General features: G+C 35.9%; 2 protein-coding genes across 2 annotated transcripts; one reads left to right on the top strand and one right to left on the bottom strand.

The window, feature by feature from the left end:
* Window positions 1-6,704: 6,704 nt before the first annotated feature.
* Window positions 6,705-12,471, bottom strand: LOC139191125 (omega-6 fatty acid desaturase, endoplasmic reticulum isozyme 2-like). The gene is made up of 3 exons (XM_070811676.1): window positions 12,424-12,471; window positions 11,915-12,328; window positions 6,705-6,973 (listed from the first exon to the last, which is right to left on the bottom strand). Exons 1-3 carry the CDS (start codon window positions 12,469-12,471, stop codon window positions 6,845-6,847), a joined length of 591 nt encoding a protein of 196 aa, XP_070667777.1. The 3' UTR covers window positions 6,705-6,844.
* A 447-nt stretch (window positions 12,472-12,918) lies between these two features.
* LOC139191126 (uncharacterized) lies at window positions 12,919-13,989 on the top strand. Its single transcript, XM_070811677.1, has 2 exons — window positions 12,919-13,176; window positions 13,288-13,989. Exons 1-2 carry the CDS (start codon window positions 12,919-12,921, stop codon window positions 13,987-13,989), a joined length of 960 nt encoding a protein of 319 aa, XP_070667778.1.
* Window positions 13,990-17,438: the final 3,449 nt, after the last annotated feature.

The raw sequence follows: 17,438 nt of genomic DNA on the forward strand, positions 1-17,438 counted from the left end.
TCTTTTCATTTTTAATTTGTACCCATATATTAGTTTCTTTTTGTGCCCATATTTTTGTACCCATATGTATACCGTCACGTAACATTGTATATTTAATCAATGATAGAAAAATTACACATGGTATATTTATGTTTTATGCCTAAACTTTGTATCATATACTTATATTTTTAGTTTGTACCCACTTTTAATGTGCAACATTTTTTTTAATTTGTAGTATTTTCTTCTTAGTTTTATTTTGTACCCATGTATTAATTTATTTTAGCGCCTATATTTTTAAAAATTCATTTGTACTTATAATTTTTAATGTTTTATATGTACCCTAATTTATTTATAATGTACCCATTCTTCCTTATTAATGTACCACTTTGTTATATGTGAAATGTACCAATTTTTTTGTCAAATGTACCAATTTTTTTGTAAAATGTACCAATTTTGTAAAACGATCCACTACTGTTTTGACGCAATATGCATTCTACGAAACTTTTATCAACGATCTAACCGTCAAACTTATTTTTACACACTCCAAGATTACATACGTAAAAAATTGTAAAAAACAAACATTCAGATATTACGTAACAAAACAAAAGTTTTCGACGGTTATAAACGAAAAATCACAATTTAACGGTTATTTTAGCTCCGATTTTGATGATTTTTTACAGCTACACTTCTCAACCCTATAAGAATGTAATGAATACATTTGATCTTTAATTTAAAATATTTACACTAGTTATACTTAATAGAAGTATAATATTAACTTTAAGTGTTTGTTTAATCTACCGTTTTGACACAATATGCATTCTACGAAACTTTTTTCAACGATTCAACCGTCAAACTTATTTGTACACACTCCGAGATTACATAGGTAAAAAATTGTAAAAACCAAGCATTTAGAGATTACGTAACGGAATATAAGTTTTTGACGGTTAGAAACAAAAAATCACAATTTAACAGCTATTTTAGCTCCGATTTTGATGATTTTTTATAGCTACACTCCTCGACCCTATAAGAATGTAATGAATAAATTTGATCTTTAATTTAAAATATTTAAACTAGTGAATACCACAAAATCTTATTTTATACTTGATGGGGAAGTATAACATTAACTCTTAAGTGTTTGTTTAATCTACCATTTTGATGTGATACGCATGCTACGAAACGTTTTTCAACGATCCAACCGTCAAACTTGTTTGTACACACTCCGAGATCACATACGTAAAAAATCGCAAAAAACAAACATTCAGATATTAGGTAACGGAACAAAAGTTTTCGATGGTTATAAACGAAAAATCACAATTTAACGGTTATTTTAGCTCCGATTTTAATGATTTTTTTACAGCTACACTCCTCGACCCTATAATAATGCAATGAATGAATTCGATCTTCAATTTAAAATATTTACACTAGTAGATAAATCTTATTTTATATTGATAACATTAACTCTTAAATGTTTGTTAAATCTATCAATTTGACAGGATATGCATTCTACGAAACTAGTTTCAACAATCCAACCGTGAAATAGGTTTGTATATACTCTGAGATAGCATGTGTAAAAAATCGCAAAAAAAAAAAAAAAAACAAACATTCAGAGAACCGTCCAAAATTTTGCTTTGTTCGTGTCGGTTATATCCGATAGGGCCATGAGTGAAAAAAAAATATTTAAAACATGTGTTTATTTATTTTTAATCAACATAACATTTTAAAATAATAAAATCAGATATGATAGAGTACACCAGATGTTCATGTATGTTTATGTGCCAGACAATGTGCTTTGTGATGCTTTGAAAAAAAATTGTTTGAATTTCTTTGTATCTTGTTGCTTGCCTATGAGGGAGCATAATCCTTATTACAAAAATGAAAGAGCTTCATATTGTAGTATGTTGTTATTATTCTCTCAGAAAATTTATGGCTCGTGAGAATTGGGTTCATTAGACTTTAGAGTCATGAAAAAAATATATTTAAAAAATGTGTTTATTTATTATTTTTAATCAATGTAACATTTTAAAATAATAAAATTTTTATTTCTGTCGGTTATAACCGCCAGAATACTAAAATAATAACCGCCATAAAGTAAAATAATAAAATAATCAATTTCTGTCGGTTATAACCAAGAAGGAAAAAATCGATAATATCGGCGAAATATCGCCGATATTATCGTTTTTTTGAAGTTCCGAAATTTTTTTAACTATCCAACATATTTTCGTTAAAATATCACGATATTATCGATAATATCGATAATATCGCGATATTTTCGAAATTATCGACAATATCACGATATTTTATTAAAAAAATACTTAAATATGTTGAGAAAACTCAACACATAGTTAACTTGATCATGGCCCAAAGGCCAAACAAGTTTTGGTTATCTCACCAGAGGAGTGTGAGTTTTATAGGAAAAATTCATTGCTCACTTCCTTGCATGGGCGATGTGGGACTCGCCCAATGGGGGAAAAAATCAAAATTTCGGCCGAAATTTTACACCCACTTTAAACGGCCATAACTTTGTCAAAACTCAACGAAATCAAGCAAGACAAAAACGAAAGTTGTAGCCCTCGAAGAGATGAAGAGAAGGGTACCTCACACGATGTCTGAATCGTAGTGGTTTGGCCGGAAAATGCCTCGAATATCACTGAGGTCGCTGAGGTCGTCGGAAACTGGGTAAGATTCAAATGAGTATAACTTTTTCAATACGCAACGAAATTGAGTGAAACAAAAAAAAAAGTTGTAGCCCTCGAAGAGACGAAGAGAATGGTACCTCACACGATGTCTGAATCGTAGTGGTTTGGCCGGAAAATTCCTCGAAAGTCACTGAGGTCGCTGAGGTCGTCGGAAACTGGGTAAGATTCAAATGAGTATAACTTTTTCAATACCCAACGAAATTGAGTGAAACAAAAAGGAAAGTTGTAGCCCTCGAAGAGACGAAGAGAATGGTACTTCACACGACGTCTGACTCGTTGTGGTTTGGCCGGAAATTGCCTCGAAATCTACTGAGGTCGCCGGAAACTGGGTAAGATTCAAATGAGTATAACTTTTTCAATACGCAACGAAATTGAGTGAAACAAAAAGGAAAGTTGTAGCCCTCGAAGAGACGAAGAGATTGATACCTTGCACGTCAGCCAAAATTCAATTGACACACTCCTAGCTTCCAAAATTCAATACTTTTACTTTATATCAAGTTGAAAAAACATAATCGGCATCCAAATTAAAGTTTAATCTTATTCAATGTATTGATTTTCAATCGTTAATTGATATACTATAATTTGGAACTTCAACGCCTAGACGCATGCTTATGTGTAAGAAATTTAAATTGTCAAATTCGGCACATTATTCTTCATCATTTTATTCACTTCCCTTTTTTTTTTTTTAATATCCTAAATAAAACCTCCAAATATTGTACTAATTAATTATATATAAATGATTATGGTGTGTTTAAACTTCTTTCATTAATTACTACATATTTTCTACACTCACAATGTTTGCCAGCTCGCTATATAATCAACTTAAATCAGTTAAATCCATCATGCAATGCATTTCCTTCCAATTTTTTGTGATAAACTAATAGATAATTGACTAAATAAACATCCTACAAAGTTTCATTAAAAATTTCCAAGTTTTTCTTACAATTTCCGTGGTTTCCATGTAATTTTTATCGATATCGATATTATCCCGATATTTCCATCGATATTTCCGTGTTTTCGGACTACCGATATTTCCGATATTACCGATATTTTCTTCCTTGGTTATAACCACCACAATTAACTTAAAAACCGTCAGAAACTATCAAAAATATTTAAAAAAAAGGATTAAAAATTAATGTCAGTTATAACCGACAGGATATTTTTATATCCGCCAGGAATTTATGTCGAATATAATCGACATGATTTTTCTAATATCTGCCACTATTTAAATGATGTGTCGGATATAATTTATCCGACATGATGTTTTTAATATCCGTCACCATCATCTGCCACCTAAAGCTAATATTGTAGTAGTTAGACAACATTTAACAATAATAGGCCTAGAATAGGACAAAGACTGACTGGGCTACCCGAACAAACCCATTCAATTTGTTTTCTGTTTTTACTTGTTGGGTGGGTTTGAAATTTTTTTGGTTTATCTCATATGTAAAAAGTCTGCTATCCACAATCTTAGCTTGTTTATCCCTTTTTTTTCCTCCTTCATTGAAAGGAAGGAATTTAAGTCGTGACTTCGGATCAAGGTATTAAATATCGATAATATCAGAAATATCGGTAGTTCAAAAACACGGAAATTTCGATAGAAATATCGGGATATTATCGATATAGATAAAAATTGAATAAAAACCACGGAATTTGTAAGAAAAACTTAGAAATTTTTATTAAAACTTTGCAGGATGTTTATTTAGTTAATTATCTATTAGTTTATCACAAAAAATTGGAAGGAAATGCATTGCATGATAGATATAACTTATTTAAGTTGATTATATAGCGAGCTGACAAACATTGTAAGTGTAGAAAATATGTAGTAATTAATGAAAGAAGTTTAAACACACCATAATCATTTATATATAATGAATTAGTACAATATTTTACACTTTATACATTGTATGGTAAAATACATGAGTGACTTAGCAAGATCTAAAATATCGATGATATCGGAAATATCGGTAGTCCAAAAACACGGAAATTTCGATAGAAATATCGGGATATTATGGATATTTTAGACCATGCTTCGGATGCATAGAATAATAATCCAATACAACTAGGTTACAAGCTCCTTGTACGTTTGTTCTACTGTGAACACAAAAAACTTGGAGATCTTTTACTCACTTGTTAAAAAATATGATAAATCATACATGTACCTTACTAGAATGTAGACCAAGTAGCCATTAGCCACTTTCAGTGAAGTAGAAACGAAGAACATAATGGACGAAGTTTGTTTGTGGCTGAGCAGAATCCTTGCGTTATCGTTGCAGTGTTTCCTTAGCCTCGCCTCCTTCACGGATTCATGATGGCAAATAATTTAGGATCACAAAAAAGGCAAATGTGACTTACTCAGCTGGTTAACGCAGTGTGTGTGTCTGCCTTTTCGGGCCAAGTCAGTCAGCCATTTCGAGTTCACATCTTTAAGCATGTTAATAAAAGGTTTTCTTATTCATTAAGGTTAAGAAAAAAGAAATTTTATTTAAACTCATGTAACCTATTTCTACACCCAACTTACTCTTTGCATCCATGTTATTTCTAACTAAACTATTAATATCTCTTTAAACCTAATTTAATACCTAATATATCCTCATAAACCCAATTCAATATGTGGATTTATTTTTACACTCATTTGGTTTTTAACTCTATCTTTACGCCGTCTGAAAATGGAGACTGAGAATTGGGGTGTGAATTCAGCCATGGCTGACAACAAGACTAACACTTCTATAGATGTTGACAATATTTTGAAATCTTCTCCAAGCATGATTCTTAGACAAATCCTGCATAGACATCAAACTCTCATAATTGACCCCTTCAATGGCTTCCGTAAAAGCATTCTTCTTAACATCATTATATATTTCCTCTCCTTGCTTGATTTATAGGTGAAGATAGGTTATGCATTGTGTCTTGAAAGCGAATCATTTGATTAGGTTCCATGGTAATCTAAAGAGTATATGTTGAATCTGATTTTATTCTCATAGGAAGCCCTTGCTCAATGTCTTATGGTACTCTCAGAAGGATTTGTTTACCCTATGCAATTTATAAAGTAAGAAATGTTATACGTTTTTCGGCGGAGGCCTAATTGGCATGGTACCGAAGAACAAACTAGGATATAAATTGCATGAGGAAAGACAATAAAAGCTCTGGGGAGCAGTTGTGTAAGTATTTCAATCGTGTGCAGTTGTAAATTGAAATAAATCAATCTGCTTATCTAAAAAAACTTCAAAATCATAAATTGGTTGGAGGATTCAAAATTTCATAATCACCATCCATAAATAGAAAAACTTGTTTTTCTCCATGAGAGCTATTAGGGTTTTAGCCAGAATGAAGTAGGATAAACAAATAATGATCGTAGGGTTTAAGTATAGTGTTTGGGTTTATTGATAAATTTGAATTTTATTATTAATTTTATTTTGTACTTAATAGTAATTATGCAATAGGGTAAAATAGACAATTAACATTTATAATTTAAGTTGGGTGTAGAAATAGGTTACATTTGCAAAGTTAGGCGTACTTTTTTTGTCCAATACAAAAATGAATATCTTAACTCAACAAAAAAAACTCATACTACTGTCTGCTGGTATTCCTCTTCACTTATAAGTGAAAGGTCTTAGGTTCAATTCTCGCTAAAGGCGAATTTGAACCACATTATTGCTAGCCCATTGTGAGGCTAAGCTCACTCCCTCCCCCTTAGTGTAAATGCTATCGCTTGATTTATAAAAAAAAAAGAAGGAAAGATTGTTTATGCACAATAAAAATTAACCGTAACAGCCTAATGTACTTTGGATTAGGCAAGCAGGTTTTGTTTTGGCTTAGGCTTTTAGATTAAGCACTTTGCATGCTTTCGGCTTAAGAGAAAAGCAATCCTTCAGGGACAGCCTAAAATTTACTTTTGATTAGGCAAAGCAAGTTCATTTGGGATTCGGCTTTTAGATTAAGCACTTTGAACGCTTTGTGCTTAGAAGAAAAGCACATAACAGATAATATCCTGTGTTTTAACTTGAACGATAATTAGAGAAGCAAAAATTATTGAAAAAGCACTTATATTGATATAAGATTATTCTTGTACCAAACAACCAAGACATCTTCAACATAAGTTAAGGGAACCTCAGATCCATTACACGAACCTAGAACTCCCAAAACACTCACTTGAATACCTTTCAAAATCACGGCTTATTGTCGTACCAGAAGACACCTTTCTTGTCACGTTCATCGGGCTCAATGTAGATACACTCTTTCACCTCCCTAAACATTGCCTTGTGAACCGGAGTCCCGTCAAACTGATAGTACTCGCCCTGTTAGTTTATAAGTGTATATGCTGAAATGTAATAAGAATTCAGCTTTAAATGTCAGCCTTTGGATCATAGTCCAAGTGTGCAGCTAAGATGTAATCTTAGGTTAAGTAATGGTTTATGCCATGTGTCATTACCTTATAGGGTAAATGAATGAAGGGCTAGATTTAAGTGATGTAATGAAGGAATATTATAATTCCTAATTCTGCTACATGTGAAGTGTGTGCGTGTGGATGAAATATGAACCTCAGTTTTACTTCTTCTTCAAGCTTAATCTCTCTCTCTCTAAGATACTCACTTTCTCTCTCTTAAAACTCTAATTCTCCAGTATTCATAGTTTGCTGATCATAATCAGCTTACATACAAGATAATAGTCTGTATGCTAACATAGCCTCAGAGCCTAGTTTGATCAATTGATACTGGGCGTTTGGATCTATGAAGAGTGCTACCCAGAAATCAAGTCAATCGTGATCTGAGTCTAACATGGCAGGATCGGGTAGTAGTGAGGTGAGAGCACCGATTTTCAAAGGTGATAATTATGAGTTCTGGAGTATCAAGATGAAAACAATTTTCAAATCTCACGGGCTATGGGATCTGGTTGAGAAAGGCTTCGAAAGGTCAGATTCGAATGATGATGGTGAATCTGATGGAAAGAAGAAAGAAAAAGAGGAATCGAGCGGTATTGAGAAGATACCTCTAGCTGAGAGACTGATGAAAGATGCTAAACCTCTGGGTCTGATTCAAGGAGCTGTTTCAGATGAAATATTTCCCAGAATCTCTCATGAAGAAACTTCAAAAGGCGCATGGGATATTTTGCAACAAGAGTACCATGGTGATAAACAGGTTAGAAGTGTTAAATTGCAAGGTATTCGTAGGGAATTTGAATATACAAGAATGCGAGATGATGAATCACTTTCTGTTTATCTTACAAAATTATTTGATCTGATAAATCAAATGCGGAGTTATGGAGAGGAGTTATCTCGAGAAAGGGTTGTTCAAAAGTTATTGATTAGTTTGCCATCAGCTTATGATTCTATATGCTTTGTTATTGAACATTCGAAGGATTTGGATGTGATTGAGGTACAAGAAGTAGTAGCCTCCTTGAAGAGTTTTGAGTTACGACTAGATAGACATTCTGAACACAAAACTGAGAAAGCATTTACTAGTCTCAATGTGAATTCCAAACCAGCAAAATTCACTGGAAATCAGAATGCAAGGTACCAAAAGAATTGGAAAGAAAAAGGGAAGAGGTGGGATAACAAACCCACTGATGGTGCTAGAAATCCTTGTAAACATTGTGACAAGTTACATTTTGGTGAGTGCCGATTCAAAGGTAAACCAAAGTGTTATAACTGTGATAAGTTTGGTCACATTGCAAGGGATTGTAATAGCAAGAAACCAGTGCAGCTCAATTATGCAAATAAGGTATAATCTACACCCACCATGTTTTATGCTAGTAATCAAACTAATACTAGTGTAAATGGCTGTGATGATGTATGGTATGTAGATAGTGGGTGTAGTAATCATATGACTGGAAGGGAGGATTTACTTGTGGATATTGATAAGAATGTGACTGCAAAAGTTGAAATGGGTACTGGACAGCTTGTTGATGTAACTGGTAAAGGAAGTCTTGTAGTTGAAACTAAACTAGGTGACAGATATATCAAGGAGGTTATGCTTGTGCCTGGACTGAAAGAAAATTTGCTCAGTTTGGGTCAAATGATGGAGCATGGTTATTATTTGGTGTTTGGAGGTCACAAGGTGGAAATCTATGATGACAGTTCATATTCCAACATGGTTGCTAGAGTTCCAATGAAGGGAAATCGAAGTTTCCCAATGAAATTACAGTCTGGAATACATATTGCTTTCAAGGCAAATGTATGTTTTTCTACTGCTATGTGGCATAGAAGATTGGGACACTTAAATATGAGTAGTTTGAAATTGACGCAGGAACAAGAAATGGTAGTAGGGTTACCAGAAATCAAAGTAGTTAAAGGAGTATGTGAAGGTTGTGTTCTCGGTAAACAATGTAGAGAAGCATTTCCAAGGGAAGCTACTACTAGAGCATCAATTCCTCTAGAGCTTGTGCATAGTGACATTTGTGGCCCGATGCAGACAACTACAAAAGCTGGAAATAGATATTTTCTCACTTTCATAGATGACTACACCAAGATGTGTTTGGTTTATTTTTTGAGGCATAAATCTGAAGTTCTTAGTGTGTTTAAAAAGTTCAAAGCTACTGTGGAATTACAGAGTGGATATAAGCTAAAGCAGCTTAGGAGTGATCGGGGAGGTGAATACACTTCAATGGAGTTTAACAAGTTTGTTGAAGATGTAGGCATGGAAAGACAACTTACCACTCCATACACACCACAACAAAATGGTGTGGCAGAGCGAAAGAATAGAACCATTGTGGAAATGGCTAAGTGTCTCATGTTGGAGAAGAACATCCCACTTGAATTTTGGGCTGAGGCAGTTAATACCTCAGTGTATATCTTGAATAGATGTCCAACCAAAGCTTTACATAGGAAGACACCTTTCGAAGCTTACAGTGGGAGAAAACCAGGAATTAAGCATTTAAAGGTGTTTGGTTCTTTGTGTTATGCTCATGTGCCAAGTCAACAGAGACAAAAACTCGATTTGGCAAGCAAGAGGTGTATTTTCTTGGGGTATGGTAGTTGTAAGAAGGGTTATAGACTCTATAATATTGAATCTGGAAAAGTGACAATTTCCAGAGATGTTGTGTTTAATGAAGAGGCATGTTGGGATTGGAATGCACAGAAGGAAAGAAGGGTGAGTATTCAGATTATTGAGATGTCTGAAGGAGAACAAAGCTATGAAGGAAGTGCTTGTGATTCTGAAACACAATGTGAAGCTAGTGAAGAGAATGTTGTGTCAAGCTCAGTTACTGAAATTTCTGATCAAGAAAGAATGACAGGTCCACAGGATATTGATCACACTCCTCTCAAGTACAGAAATATTACAGAAATATATGAGAAGTGTAATCTGTGCATTATAGAACCAGAATGTTTTGAAGAAGCTGCCAATGATGAATCATGGCAGAAGGCTATGGAAGATGAAATTTCTATGATTGAGAAGAACCATACTTGGGATCTTGTTGATAGACCATTTGATAAACCAATCATTGGAGCCAAATGGGTCTATAAAACGAAATTAAATCTGGATGGTTCAGTGCAGAAAAACAAAGCAAGGTTGGTTGCAAAGGGTTATTCTCAAAAGCCTGGAATCGATTTTAATGAAACTTTTGCACTAGTGGCAAGACTTGACACTGTGAGAACTTTGGTGGCCCTTGCTGCACAGAAATGATGGAAATTATTTCAGTTAGATGTAAAGTCTGCATTTCTAAATGGAGTGTTGAATGAAGAGGTGTATGTGGATCAACCATCTGGTTTTGTTATACAAGGCAAGGAAGACAAAGTGTACAGGCTCAGGAAAGCTTTATATGGCTTGAAACAAGCTCCAAGAGCTTGGTATGAAGAAATAAATTCCTATTTTGCAAAGGCTGGATTCCACAGAAGTCCAAGTGAAGCTACACTTTACATCAAGACATCTCACAGTGGTATTCTCATTGTGTCACTATATGTAGATGATATTATCTACACAGGAAGTTCAAAGGTGATGATGGCTGAATTCAAAAGTGAGATGATGAGACAATATGAGATGACTGATCTAGGATTACTTCATCATTTTCTTGGTCTTGGAGTACTGCAGACAGATAATTACATTTTCTTGCATCAAAAGAAATATGCAAAGACTTTGCTTGAGAAATTTGGACTTAGGGATTGCAAGCCTGTTGCAACACCATTAGCTATGAATGAAAAACTTACAAAAGTAGATGGAAGTGATCTGGCAGATGAGACTTTATATAGGCAAGTGGTGGGAAGTTTGCTATATTTGACAGCAACAAGGCCAGATATCATATTTGCAGCAAGTCTATTGGCTAGGTTTATGCATAATCCTACCAAGAAGCATATGGGGACAACTAAGAGAGTTTTGAGATACATACAAGGCACTGTGAACCATGGAGTTGTTTATGAGAAGGGAAAAGGAGCAGTGTTGGTTGGTTATTGTGATAGTGATTGGAGTGGAAGTGAAGATAACATGAGGAGTACTTCTGGCTATGCATTTAATCTTGGTTCTGGTGTGTTCTCTTGGGCCTCAATCAAACAAAGCAGTGTTGCTCTTTCAACCGCAGAGGCAGAATACATTAGTGCAGCAGAAGCTACTACACAGGCCATTTGGCTAAGATTTGTACTCTCTGATTTCGGGGAAGAACAAGCAGAACCAACTAAGTTGTTGTGTGATAATACTTCAACAATTGCCATATCAAAGAATCCAGTTCATTATCACAAAACCAGGCACATTAATCAGAAATTTCATTTTATCCGAGATGTACTTCAAGATGGTGAAATTGACCTGGTATACTGCAAGACTGAAGAACAGGTTGCAGACATCTTTACTAAAGCTTTGGCAATGGATCGGTTTGAATTACTGAGGACAGCTTTGGGAGTGATTTCAGCACATCACTTAGAAGGGAGTGTTAGTTTATAAGTGTATATGCTGAAATGTAATAAGAATTCAGCTTTAAATGTCAGCCTTTGGATCATAGTCCAAGTGTGCAGCTAAGATGTAATCTTAGGTTAAGTAATGGTTTATGCCATGTGTCATTACCTTATAGGGTAAATGAATGAAGGGCTAGATTTAAGTGATGTAATGAAGGAATATTATAATTCCTAATTCTGCTACATGTGAAGTGTGTGCGTGTGGATGAAATATGAACCTCAGTTTTACTTCTTCTTCAAGCTTAATATCTCTCTCTCTAAGATACTCACTTTCTCTCTCTTAAAACTCTAATTCTCCAGTATTCATAGTTTGCTTATCATAATCAGCTTACATACAAGATAATAGTCTGTATGCTAACACGCCCAAGATCGGATTGATCGCCTTGGTCTCTTCCATTGCTTGATATTGCGGCATGGTTGAGAACAAATGGTGAGCAACGTGAGTGTCTGTGATGTTGTGGAAAACCTTGTTCAGGATTCCGTAGTCTCTGTCAACGGTGGCCAAAGCTCCCCTAAACCAGTCCCATTCGGAGGTCATAGTGCGGCAATGCGGGTGAGTGTGCTGCAAGTATGTGATCAACACCAAATATTCGTTAACTACCATTAGAGGACCTCTGTAGAAGCATATAACCCAAGCAAGTCCCTTTGCAACAGCAAGACGGTAAAGCCCATATAAGACAGCAAGAACACCAATATCGGACACAAATATCTGCAATCGTTCGCGATGAGAGAATATTGGGCCATATGATAGCGGCACGCAAATCCTTTGTAGGGTCTTCCGGAAAGGTTGAATGCGAGATACAGAGGTGTTGAATTATAAGTGTTGAGCTGAAAAGTTTAGAATAAGATTGTTTAAATTGGTGTATTCACTTGTGCAAAATAATGCCAGGTGTAAAGTTTTGTTTTGTAAAAGGCCATGAGTGTCATGTGTTGGTTGATCCATGTAATTAGGTAGATGAGTGACTAAGATGAAATGTAGTGTATGTGTGATCCCAAGTTTAAGGCCAACATTTATGTAAAAGCATGTGCTTCGTGCTCTTTCAAATACACAGAAAATATTCCTATGCAACTTTGACAGAGAGAAAAGAAACCATTCAGCTTCCTCTGTGTTCCTTGTTTTGTTCTCCGTCCAGCTCTCTTTCTCTAGATCAAAACCCGTGAATTCATCTACACTAACATGGCCTCAGAGCCAGGTTGGATTTAACCATCTGGGCGTAAATCTGTGAAGTTATTGAGCTAAATCGAAGCTCTCTTGAAGCTCTGTGAAGGTTGTCAATTCAGATAAAAAACATGTCTGAATCTGGAGGCTCGGAAGGGAGGACTCCAGTTTTCTCCTGTGAGAACTACTAGTTCTGAAGAATTAAAATGGTAACAATATTCAAATCTTTTGGGTTATGGAATCTGGTAGAGAAGGGGATTACAACCTCCAATCCGAAGAAGAAGGAAGCTGGAGAAGCATCGGAGGATGATGAAGCAATGGTAGCTGCTTTGATGAAAGACGCAAAGGCTTTGGGAATCATTCAGAATGCAATCTCGGATCAAATCTTCCCACGAATCGCCAATGCCGAGTCAGCTAAGATGGCATGGGATTTGTTGTATGGAGAATATCATGGTGGTGATCAGGTACGATCTGTGAAATTGCAAAATCTTATAAGAGAATTTGAATATGCTAGGATGTGAGATGATGAGTCTTTATCTAGCTATCTTACACGGTTGAATGAACTAATTAATCAGATGAGAACATTTGGTGAATCTCTGTCGAATGAGAGACTTGTGCAGAAGGTTCTGATTAGTCTTAGTAAACCTTATGATTCTATCTGTTTGGTTATAGAAAACACAAAGTGTCTAGAGACTGTAGAATTGCAGGAGGTAGTTGTAATCTTAAAGAGTCAAGAACAACGGTTTGATCTGCATACTGTTGATACTACTAGGAAAGCATTCTCATCTTTCTCAGTGAGTTCAAAGGAGCAAAATAGGGGCGAAGGTCAATCTGGTTCATCTCAGTTCCAGAAGAATTGGAATAATAAGGGTAAGAAATGGGGTTCAAAACCCAAGTTTCAGCAGAAATTTCCTGCTAATTCTGCACATAATGCACAGTCAATGGGTCAGATAGGTACAAAACCACAGTGCAGGGTATGCTCTAAGTTTCACTTTGGAGAATGTAGGTATAAAGGGAAACCCAAATGCTATAACTATGAAAAGTTTGGACACTGGGCTAGAGAGTGCACAGTAGGTAAATCAGTGCAAAAGGCAAACAGTGCTAATCAAGTTGAGGTGACAGGGAACTTGTTTTATGCAAATAGTACAATCACTGAATCAAAAGTGAATGGAGAATGGTATGTTGACAGTGGGTGTAGCAACCATATGACAGGGGATTCAAAGTTGTTGATAGACATGAAGACAAATGTGGTTGGCAAGGTTCAAATGCCCACATGAGAACTTATGAATGTGGCAGGTTTTGGTACACTTGTGATAGACACAAGCAAAGGCAGAAAATATGTCAAGGAAGTAATGTACCTACCTGGTTTGAAGGAAAACTTGTTAAGTGTGGGTCAGATGGATGAACATGGTTACTACCTGGTATTTGGGGGAAAGATGTATAGTATCTTTGATGGTCTTTCATTGGATTATCTGGTACTCAAAGTTGAAATGAAAAAGAACAGGTGTTATCCTTTAACACTGATACCAAATGATCAGGTTGTACTAAGAGCAAGTATTTCTAAGTCTACTTGGATATGGCACAAGAGACTAGGCCATCTGCATTTTAGAGGTCTTCAACAGCTTAAGAACAAAGAAATGGTGCATGGTCTTCCAGTTTTAGAAGAAGTGGATGAAGTTTGTGAAGGCTGTCAGTTTGGGAAACAGCATAGAGAATGGTTTCCAAAGAATCAGGCATGGAGAGCAAGCAAACCTCTAGAGCTGGTGCATGTAGATCTTTGTGGTCCTATGCAAAATGATTCTCTTGCGGGTAACAAATATTTTATGCTTCTTGTAGATGACTGTACAAGAATGATGTGGGTTTATTTTCTGAAATACAAGTCAGATACATTGATCTGTTTTAGAAAATTCAAATCCATGGTGGAGTTGCAATGTGGTTTTAAAGTAAAATGTCTGAGAAGTGACAGAGGGTGTGAATTCACATCTTGTGAATTCAACAAAATGTGTGAAGATGCAGGGATTCAAAGACAGTTTTCTATGGCTTATACTCCACAACAGAATGAAGTGGTAGAAAGGAAGAACAGAGCTGTAGTTGAAATGGCAAAAGCTATGCTTCATGACAAGGGAATACCTTACTATTTATGGGCAGAATCTGTACTCACAGCTGTCTACATACTGAATATGTGTCATACAAGAGCTCTTGGAGAAGTAACTCCATTTGAAGCATTCAGTGGTCGAAAACCTGGAATTGCACATCTTAGAATCTTTGGTTGTTTATGTTATGTACATACACCAAGTGAGTTGAGACAGAAACTAGATGCAAAGAGTGTCAAGGGCATATTTGTAGGTTATGCAACCTGTGAAAAGGGGTACATAGTGTATGATCCCCTTAGTAAAAAGCTTATACTCTCAAGGGATGTAGTGTTTGATGAAAATGCAGCCTGGGAATGGAAGAAAACTTTTGAGAATTATGTAACTGTGTTGAATCATAATGAGTTATCTAAGATGCCTAAATGTATTTCATCAGAGACAACTCCAGCAGGAAATGACTATGCTTTGTCACCAAGTCTGGTATCTTCTCATGAATCTGTAAGTGATGTGAACAGCAACATGAGAAAGACTCAAGCCTTTGATCACACTCCATTGAGATGGAGGAATCTAGATGATGTTCTAGCATAATGCAATCTTTGCATTATGGAACCTGAAAAATTTGAAGAGGCAACTAAAGATGAATCATGGATGAAAGCTATGAAAGATGAATTGTCAATGATTGAGAAGAATGTAACATGGGATCTAGTGAACAGACCATGTGATAAACCTATAATTGGGGTTAAGTGGGTATTCAAGACCAAGCTTAATCTTGATGGGACATTGCAAAAGCATAAGGCAAGGTTGGTAGCCAAGGGATATGCTTAGAAACCAGGTGTGGATTACAATGAAACGTTTGCCCCTGTAGCTAGACTTGATACAATTCGGACTCTAATTGCCTTGGCAGCTCAGAAAAGTTGGAAATTATACCAACTAGATGTGAAATCTGCTTTTCTGAATGGAGTACTTGAAGAAGAGGTTTATGTAGAACAACCAGATGGGTTTGTGATCAAGGGGAGTGAAGACAAGGTGTACAAGCTTCATAAAGCTTTGTATGGTCTAAAGCAGGCACCAAGGGCCTGGTATAGTGAAATTGATACATACTTTGCTCACTGTGGGTTTGTGAAAAGTTAAAGTGAAGCTACTCTTTACATCAAAGCAAGGGGAGGAGAAATTCTAATTGTTTCAATCTATGTGGATGACATAGTGTATACTGGAAATAACACTGAGATGTTGAAGGAGTTCAAGGAAGACATGATGATAAAATATGAGATGACAGATTTGGGACTTCTTCACCATTTTCTTGGTATGGGAGTTATTCAAACTCACACAAGCATTTTTATCCATAAAAGAAAATATGCTGCTTCCTTGTTGAATAAGTTTGGTTTGAATGAGTGTAAATCTGTGTTCACACCTCTTGTTTCATCAGAGAAGTTATGCAAAGATGATGGCAGTGGTTCAGCAAGTGAGGAACAGTATCGAAGAATTGTGGGAAGTTTGTTGTATCTCACAGCTACTCGACCAGATATAATGTATGTTGCAAGCCTTCTAGCTCGATTCATGCATTGTCCTACAAACAAACACTTTGGAACAGCCAAAAGAGTGCTTAGATACATCAAGGGAACATTAGACTATGGTCTGGAGTATGTAAAAGGAAATAATGCAATGTTAATCGGATTTTGTGATAGTGATTGGGGAGGATCTGTTGATGACAGCAAAAGTACTTCTGGGTATGCATTTTCTTTTGGTAGTGGAGTGTTCTCGTAGGCCTCTGTGAAGCAGAATTGTGTAGCACTCTCTACTGCAGAAGCAGAGTACATCAGTGCCTCTGAAGCAACTGCTTAAGCCATTTGGATTAGATTTGTACTTGAAGATTTTGGTAAGATGCAAACTGAAGCAACTCTAGTGCACTGTGACAATACAACTGCAATTGCAATCACTAAGAATCCAGCTTTTCATCAGAAAACCAAGCACATTGACAGAAGGTATCATTTCATCAAGAATGCACTCCAGGAAGGGATAATTGATTTGGTGTACTGTCCAACAAATGAGCAGGTGGCAGACATATTCACTAAGGCTTTAACAAAGGATCGGTTCAACTATCTCAAGGAAATGCTTGGAGTGAAATCAGCTCAAAACTTAAAAAGGAGTGTTGAATTATAAGTGTTGAGCTGAAAAGTTTAGAATAAGATTGTTTAAATTGGTGTATTCACTTGTGCAAAATAATGCCAAGTGTAAAATTCTGTTTTGTAAAAGGCCATGAGTGCCATGTGTTGGTTGATCCATGTAATTAGGTAGATGAGTGACTAAGATGAAATGTAGTGTATGTGTGGTCCCAAGTTTAAGGCCAATAGTTATGTAAAAGCATGTGTTTCGTGCTCTTTCAAATACACAGAAAATATTCCTCTGCAACTTTGACAGAGAGAAAAGAAACCATTCAGCTTCCTCTGTGTTCCTTGTTTTGTTCTCCGTCTAGCTCTCTTTCTCTAGATCAAAACCCGTGAATTCATCTACACTAACAGGGCCAGCCTAGAGTGAGTTGGACGGCGAGTGTGAGGAATCTGCCAGGTGGGTTGTTTAGATATTTTTCCCACCACCCTATTGCAGACTTTTGCTTGGGGACAAAGACTTCATCCCAC

This window comes from Malus domestica, chromosome 14 (genome assembly GCF_042453785.1).
Source record: "Malus domestica chromosome 14, GDT2T_hap1".
Classification (NCBI taxonomy): domain Eukaryota; kingdom Viridiplantae; phylum Streptophyta; class Magnoliopsida; order Rosales; family Rosaceae; genus Malus; species Malus domestica.

Excerpts from the sequence above, each read along its gene's own strand:
- LOC139191125 (XM_070811676.1), bottom strand. The coding sequence starts at position 12,471 with ATGGCCTTTTACAAAACAAAACTTTACACCTGGCATTATTTTGCACAA. Across the intron at positions 12,329-12,423 it reads CCTGGCATTATTTTGCACAA|ACCCTACAAAGGATTTGCGT; the intron begins GTGAATACACCA and ends CCTTTCCGGAAG. Across the intron at positions 6,974-11,914 it reads CGATCAATCCGATCTTGGGC|GGCGAGTACTATCAGTTTGA; the intron begins GTGTTAGCATAC and ends ATAAACTAACAG.
- LOC139191126 (XM_070811677.1), top strand. The coding sequence starts at position 12,919 with ATGGTAACAATATTCAAATCTTTTGGGTTATGGAATCTGGTAGAGAAG. Across the intron at positions 13,177-13,287 it reads AATATCATGGTGGTGATCAG|ATGAGAACATTTGGTGAATC; the intron begins GTACGATCTGTG and ends CTAATTAATCAG.